An 8,477-nucleotide genomic window follows, 5' to 3' on the forward strand; every position below is an offset into this window, starting at 1 on the left:
GAGCTTGCTTCTCCCTCTGCCTGTGTCTCTGCCTCTCTCTCTCTCTCTGTGTGTGTGACTATCATAAATAAATAAAAAAATTTATAAAAAAAATAAAAACTTTATTTTTTAAAAAAAGGTTTTATTTATTCATTTGAGATAGAGCAAGCGAGAGAGCAGGAGCTGGGGAGCAGAGCGAGAGGGAGAATCAAGCTCCCTGCTGAGCAGGCAGCCCAATGTGGAGCTCAGTGCCAGGACTCCAAGATCATTACCCAAGCTGAAGATGACACTCACCTGATTGAGCCACCCAAGCATCCCTTAAAAAAAAAACTTTAAAAAAGAATATGCACTTGGGGCACCTGAGTGGTACAGTCAGTTAAGTGTCCAACTCCTGGTTTTGGCTGAGGTCCTTATCTCAGGGTTTTGGGATGGAGCCCTAAGTCAGGCTCCATGCTCAATACAGAGTCTGCTTGGGACTCTCTCCCCCACCCCCACCCCTGGCTAAAAGAAATAAATAAATCTTTTTTAAAAAGTTAAAAAAAAGAACATACAGTTTCCTCTAGCAGTGATAAGAGTTCTTTTCTTCCTGCATATAGGACTAGATTGCCATGTTGTCGCCCTGAAGGGAACAAAAAAGAATCAGGGGCAACATACTTTAGTTCCTCCAGTGCTGGAAAGAACTTTGGGGGAAGAGAGTTTGGCAGAAATCATCAGCATGGTTCTTTGTCAGAGGCTGTAAACAGGTGGCCTGGGTGAGCCCACAGACATGCTTTGGTTGGCCCCCACACTGATGGTTCAGAGAGTTGAATTGCTTGCTAACAGCTTCTGCCCCCTTTAGAAAGGACTTCTGCTCACAGTTCACCACCATCACCAGCAGCCCCCCCCCACCACCACTTGAATTTGCCTCTGTGCTTTGTTCATAGGTTGTTATGCACCCATCCAAAGTTTTGGAATTGCAGATGATCAAGCGTGGCTTCAGCATGGAAGTGGGACAGTATATTTTTGTTAATTGCCCCTCAGTCTCTTACTTGGAGTGGCATCCCTTTACTCTGACCTCGGCTCCAGAGGAAGATTTCTTCTCCGTTCATATCAGGGCAGTGGGGGACTGGACAGAAAATCTCATAAGGGCTTTTGAGCAGCAGTGTTCACCAATTCCCAGGTAGGTCCCTGAGAGCAGCAGAGACCCAGAGGCTTCTGCAAGAGGTGATTCATTGTTGAACCTTGTCTGGTGCAATAGAATATGATTAAAATAAACAGGCACTAAAGGAGCCATGGGAACAGCTATGTCCTGGGAGAATGTTTGAGGTTGGGGGTGGAGGTGAGACTTCACTTGCCCATTGTCTTCTGTCTGTTGCCAGGATTGAGGTGGATGGTCCCTTTGGCACTGTCAGTGAAGATGTTTTCCAGTATGAAGTGGTTGTGTTGGTTGGAGCAGGAATTGGGGTCACCCCCTTTGCTTCCATCTTAAAATCTATCTGGTACAAATTTAGGCATGAAGATCACAACCTTAAAACACAAACGGTAAGTCCCTTATGCTACTTTTAATCTGGTCTGGGCCTGAAAGATCCATTGCTTTTGTGACTTTTAGCTCTTTACAACTGATAAAAGAGTAACCATCCCTGGAGCTATGAGAGTGAGTGATCACTACTCTGCCAAGGCATCCATTTCTACAGATTCATCATAAGAATGGGGTCTTCATTTTCAATTTGGAGTTTAAAATTACCTTGAACCAAAGGATGTTGGAAGTCTTTTTCCTTAAGGGAAGTTGTAAGAACTCTGGACATTCATGCCACTCTGTACATCTGATTTTTCAGGTCACCTGTAGACTTGACCAACAAATATAAAGTATATATAATAATTATGTCGCCACAACGTACAGCTTAAAGACACTTAATAAGGCTATGTTCTCTCTTGCTGATTCCAGATCTATTTCTACTGGATCTGCAGGGAGACAGGTGCCTTTGCCTGGTTCAATGACCTGCTGGCTTCTCTGGAATGTGAGATGGAGGAATTAGGCAAAGTGGATTTTCTAAACTACCGTCTCTTCCTCACCGGATGGGACAGCAATATTGTAAGTTCAAACAACACATTAATTCTGATGTTAGATGTGAGATGAATGTCAGACAAGGTCATGCATGCTGATTGGAAATAATTATTTCCAGTGCCTCACCCTTATCCCAAGTTTAAAAGTGGCTGACAGGAAGACCTGTCAGGACCTGCTTTCTCTAACTTTTATTTCTTTGACTTCAGGCCAGTCATGCCACATTAAACTTTGACAAGGCCACTGACATCCTGACAGGTCTGAAACAGAAAACTTCCTTTGGGAGACCCATGTGGGACAATGAATTTTCTACAATAGCTAATGCCCACCCCAGGTAAGTGTATTCTCTTCTAGTTAGTTGAGTTTTCAGAGTTAAGGTTTAGGAAAGATATCGCAGCATCCTGGGAAAAAAGATCTCTGGGGCAGAAACTATTTGCACCATTCTCGGATTCTTGCGTACAGCTGAAAAAAAATTCATCTGAGATTTAAGCCAAATAAGGGTGGTGACCTTGTAATGGATGAGATGTTTCCTGTCTCTACAAGTCCCCATTCAAACAGTGAGGCAAGGGGACTCAGTTCCCATTAGCATTACCAAATAAAATGGAAAATTGGAAAAATTCAAATGTATCATTTCTGGCTTCAGTAATTCCTACTGCAAGTAAGAAAGGTTTGGAGTATATTGTCTAGTTAACTGATGACCTGAACTCAGTCTTTCAGAAGAGCTTTGAGACATGCTTGAGCATATAGGAAAACCGGGTGCCACGAAACCAGCCATTCCAATGGGAAGGAGAATAAGGTGATCATTAGATAAGTTCCTGGGACAAGTTGGCAGCTGAAGATCAATTCAATTCCACAAACACTGGTTACCTTCTATAAGCTCAGCATTCACTATTCTAGAAGGTTTGGAGGTTGAAAGATAAATAGAATATGATTCTTGCCCTCAAGGAGCACACATTTTAATAAGTGATGCATACAATCAATTCAAAACAGAATGATGCACTCCATGAAACAGATACATAGACATGGAGGGAAGGAAAGTCTCTGTCCACATGGGGTGATCAGGGCAGGGTTCATGAAGGCAGTGGTGAGAACACTCAGTCGCTTAGATTCAGATGATTCTGGGTGCTAATGCTAGTTCTGACACTCCATTTCTGAGACCTTGAGCTAGAAAGTCCTCCGATTTTCTGAGTTCTTATCTATAAAATGGGAATTATATTAGTAAATGCCTTCTCTCCTCACTTGAAAAATGGTTATAAACAGTTAAGCAATACATATATGAAAAATGCTCTGGAAACAGTAAAGCAGGGGACACCTGGATGGCTCAGTGTTTGAGCATTTGCCTTTGGCTCAGGTCATGATCCCAGAGTCCTGGGAATGAGTCCTGCATCAGGGAGCCTGCCTCTCCTCTCCTTCTGCCTATGTCTCTGCCTCTCTCTATCTTTCTTTCATGAATAAATAAATAAATAAAATCTTAAAAAAAAACAGTAAAGCAGCATTTGAACAAAAGAGATTATGCTAATTATTGTGTTGAGCTGACCATAGTGAAGGAGTGGCAATAAGAGTTGGTAAGGAAGGGGAGAAATTGTAGGAGAGTTCCTCCACATTGCTTGTGGGAATGTGAAATGGTGCAGCATTTTGGAAGAACTCTGACATTTCCTCAAAATGATAAACATGGAGTTACCATGTGACCCAGCAATTTCATTCCTAAGTATGTACCCAGGGGAATTGAAAACAGCCTTTGCTATCTACCCAAAACCTTGAACATGAATGCATATAGAATAGCCAAAAACTAGAAATAAGCATCCATCAGCAAATGAAGGGATAAACAACATATAGTATATCCATACAGTGGGATATTATCCTGTTATTAAAAAGGAATGAGGGGGATCCCTGGGTGGCTCTGGTTTAGTGCCTGCCTTTAGCTCACTGCATGATCCTGGAGTCCCGGGATCGAGTCCCGCGTCGGGCTCCCGGCATGGAGCCTGCTTCTCCCTCCTCCTGTCTCTCTCTCTCTCTCTCTCTCTCTCTCTCCCTCTCTGTGTCTATCATGAATAAATAAATAAATCTTAAAAAAAAAGGAATGAAGTACTGACACGTGCTATGGATAAACCTTGAAAGTAGCATGTTAAGTACAAGAACCAGATGCAAAAGGCCACACATTACATGATTCCATTTATATGAAATGTTCACAATAGGCAAATCTAGGGAGAAAAAGGAGATTTGATTGTCTAGGGCTGGGAGGAGGTGGTTGGGAGGACATGGGGAGTGATTGACTGCTAATGTGTATGGGGTTTCTTTTGGGGATGATGAAAATGTCCTCAGATTAGGTAGGGGTGATGGGTGCACAGCTTTGTGGCTATTCTAAAAGGCATTAACTGTAGCAGTGCCCAGGTGGCTCAGTAGGTTTAGGGCCTGACTCTTGATTTTGGCTCAGGTCATGATCTCAGGGTCCAGAGATTGAGCCCCAAGTCAGGCTCCACACTGAGCATGGAGCCTGCTTAAGATTCTCTCTTTCCCTCCCTCCATCCCTCCCTGCCTGCACTCTCTCTCTCTAAAAAAAGCACTAAGTGCACACTTTAAAAAGATGAATGTTGTGACACATGAATTCTTTCTCAAGTCAAAAAGGGGAGAGGAAGGTATGAGAGAGGGAAGGTGAGGGTGAGACTCAGTGCACAGTTAGAAAGCTTATTCTTGGCAAGAAGGCTCATCACCTCCTCAGTGTGAGAATTTTGAAGTGGGGAAAGATGCACAATGGATGGCTAGCACATATTCACTTGCTATGTGCCAGGCGTTTTTCTAATTGCTTTACATATGCTTTTCATTTAAACCCCAAAGCATGGTCACCTGGGCGGCTCAATGGTTGAGTATCTAGATGCCTTTGGCTCAGGTCATGATCTTGGGGTCCTGGGATCGAGTCCTGCATTAGGCTCCCCGCAGGGAGCCTGCTTCTACCTCTGCCTATGTCTCTGTCTCTCATGAACAAATAAATAAAACCTTAAAAAAAATAAACCTCAAAACAACTCTGTGAGGTGGGTACTATTTTTATCCTCATCTTACATGGAATAAATCTGAAAGAGAGGTTAAAAGAAACTTGCCTGAAGTCACACCGCTGGGATAAGTGTCAGAGATGGTTATTTCAACCCAGATAGCGGGGCTCAAGGGTCTAGCACTTAAACCTCGACATTGCACAGTATCTTCTGAGTATCTGTTCTTGATGGAATAGGCAAGGCTTGCAGCTGAGGACAAGGCCTAAGAGCAGAATAGGTAAGGAAACTACCATGAAGAATGTGAAAGAGTCAACAGCTGAATATGCAAGGTCGTTGGGAACAGTAGAGGCCTAGCAGAGGCAGGTTCTCCATCCTCACTAGCATAGAAGCTTTTGCTGTATTCTAGCCCTTACGATTGTTCTATTCCCGCAGGTCTGTGGTGGGAGTCTTCCTATGCGGTCCTCAGACTTTGGCAAAGAGCCTGAGCAAATGCTGTTGCCAATATTCCAGCCTGGATCCCAGGAAGGTTCAATTCTACTTCAACAAAGAAAACTTCTGAATTACAGGAACAAGGATGATCATCTGCATTTAGTCTCCCCTCTGAATCTCTAGCAACTTACTTGGTTTGATCGGGTTGGGACAGCCATTTAAGCTCTGACTCCCTGGCACCCTGTTTTTGACTGGATTCAACTTGGACATCACTGATTTTCATGAAGTCATGATAATTGCAAAGGTCATGGATCCTTTCTTAGGAAAAGAACTATAAATCCTTCTGGAATGCCATGACTTTAACAAGGCCTGATAGCAGAGGTGGTTGACAGTTACACAACTTGGCCCTGGGGGATATCGTTGATTCCAAGAGTTAGTATCTCCCAGCCTTTGGTCATATTTTCCCCTCCCTCTCACCTTCAAAGAAGATTTCTAAATAGGGTGATTTTTTTAAATAAAATATTTATTGAAGAATTAATGACAAAACATAATAAGCATAAATAATAAATGAACATAAAATCACCAAGAACTCCATCCCTATATAACACTATGTACATTCTTACTGTTTTTTTTTTCTTACTGTTATTTTAAACACGTTCTTATCCAGTGTGAATAGCAATTTATGCCTTACTTATCCTTGCTTTTCCTTTGCTTAATGAATGAATCTTTGATTACTTAATCTAGGTTCTCCCATTTGGGAAAGAAAATCTTGGGAGCTATGCTAATTATAATGGAAATTATAACTGAAAGATATATTGTCATTAGCTTACATTGTTCTGTTGGAAATAATTGCAAAAACTTGAACTCCATCTTAAGATGACTTGGTCAACAGGGGCTCTTTATCGCCATTTTTGTTAAGGGGGGTTTATTAATGTTTAGTTTTTTAAAAAGGTAATTTACAATTTTGATACCATTTTTTGGGGCTCTTCCCTCTTTATTAAAGAATCATTCACCTAATGACATAAGCAACATGTCTTTTCTCCTATCAAAATGCTTTTTATTTCCCCATCCACCTGGCTCGGGGATGTTAGTAGTCCCAGTGAGTCAGTAGAAGCAAAGACTGGGGCCCTTAAAAGAGAGGGGAAAAAAACCCCAAAAAAACCCTTACTTTGTTGTGCCCAGACAAGTCCACTCATTAAATTTGTAAGAATGTTTCTACTGACTTAGTATTTAGTATTCTAACTTAGTAACCTATTTCTTCTACAATTAAGTGACCAAAAATGAATAAATTGTTGTTTTGAATTATCCAGAAACTTGTATGACTTGAAGGATTAGTAAGATCCATTTTCAGTAACTAGTCTGAACAAAACAAAGGTGTCATGAACTCACAGTGGCTAATCATGTTCCATTTGTTAACTGGACATCAGGAAAAAATAGTACTGGGTACTTACATAGGAATAGATTAGAATACCCCTGCTGTTGCTGATTTCCTGGATTTCAACTACCTAAATTAAATTGAATAAGGCTTTTGGAAAATGCACAATTGAATCTGGATGATTCCTTAGACAATTGCTGACCATAAAATTTGATCTTCATTGACTCTGATTTGGAATCTTAGGGTTCCTTGAAACTTATGAATTCCTGATAAAAAGGGCTTTGCTCTTGGCTTCAATGTCTAAATATATCAATACTTCAAGATATGACTGCTGCTAAAATCAACATATTAAGGCCTAGAATATTCATGGAAGTAGGCAGAAAAGGTAATAATAATAAATCCTATGTATAATCAACATCCAAGCCAGAATTAGGGATGAGCAGGATACCCAGAAATCTCCTCAGTTGTTTTGAGCAAGTTTTTCTTCCTAGGTTGTAATATGAAGTAGCTTATTCAGCAAACTTTTGTTGGTAGTAAATGTTTACATCAGAGTAGAAAAATCCCTCACAATTTCAATGTCTCTCATAAAGTTGATTATCTTTGCATTCTTTTGCTTGACATGTAAGCAATATGCTATTACATTCTCTAAGCCTATGGCAGGCTTTTAATTCACTTGACCATAATCCTAACCCAGAAGGGGGTAGGATTCTGAGAATACAAATAGGCTCAAAGAATAGTTCCAGTGGAACTTTACTAATTATTAAGGCATCTCTTAACCTCTTGAGGTTGGCCTGATGGAGAGAAATCATGTTCCTCCTTAACACCACTATGAGAGAATACTAGGCAGGAGGAGCCATAGGTTAGAGCAAGTGGCACTAATTATTGTCACATCTATCTGCAAGGCAGCAGGCAGGGGCAGGCCTAATGGGCAATCTGACCTCTTATGCTCTACATCTGGTCCTCTTAAAATAAGTGAGAAGAATGTAAAAGTTTTAGGGTTTTCTATGTTTTAATTTCCCAGAATAAATTTGGTTATAGGGGGAAGGCTGTAGGTTAGTGATTATCTAGAAGGCAGAATGAAATGTATTTTGTTCACTTGATTTCTATTTTGTTTTTATTTCATTTTGAACATGTGAAAAATTGGTGGCTTTTTAAACTTTTATGGTTGACTACTGAGACTGAAGAGTTTTAAGACAGGTAAATGTCAACAGTCTCTTGTGTTGCCGATACACCTGAACCAGTGCCAATACAACATTTTTGTCTTAACTCTGAATGGTGCATGTGAATAAACCTGCTATTGATTGAAAAAAGTGCATTCTGATCATTGGATTTTTCTAAACTAAGTACATACACTGCTCTACTAGGCTCTTTGCTTTGTGGGCCTTCTGACAATTTTATAGCTCTAAGCATGGACTATTTTCTCCCAGTAAACTCAGAAGCTCTAGCAAGTTCTCAAAGGGAAAATCTTATTATTCCTGCTGGAAGCAAACAAAGCAAAAAACTAAGTTCTAGAAAACATTGCTTCTAAGAAATTCTCAAATAACACCAAGACGAATAAGTGGTTAACTTAAAGGAAAAACAGAATTATGGCAATATAACATTAAAGCACAGTACTGCGGTAAGGGTTGAAAACATATCTAAGGTTTCACCCCTGGTGTTCAGCTTT

The 8,477-nt window shown here is 40.7% G+C and overlaps 1 protein-coding gene across 1 annotated transcript in view; it reads left to right on the forward strand.

Annotated features, from left to right (window-relative positions):
- NOX1 (NADPH oxidase 1) overlaps positions 1-7,765 on the forward strand; it is a 28,941-nt gene extending 21,176 nt beyond the window's left edge. The window contains exons 9-13 of the mRNA XM_072817227.1: positions 903-1,138; positions 1,338-1,500; positions 1,904-2,050; positions 2,230-2,354; positions 5,440-7,765. Coding sequence (XP_072673328.1) covers positions 903-1,138; positions 1,338-1,500; positions 1,904-2,050; positions 2,230-2,354; positions 5,440-5,566 — 798 coding nt within the window. The 3' untranslated portion in view covers positions 5,567-7,765. The remainder of the gene's footprint in view (positions 1-902; positions 1,139-1,337; positions 1,501-1,903; positions 2,051-2,229; positions 2,355-5,439) is intronic.
- Positions 7,766-8,477: the final 712 nt, after the last annotated feature.

The sequence above is a fragment of the Canis lupus genome, chromosome X (assembly GCF_048164855.1).
Source record: "Canis lupus baileyi chromosome X, mCanLup2.hap1, whole genome shotgun sequence".
Taxonomy (NCBI): Eukaryota; Metazoa; Chordata; class Mammalia; order Carnivora; family Canidae; genus Canis; species Canis lupus.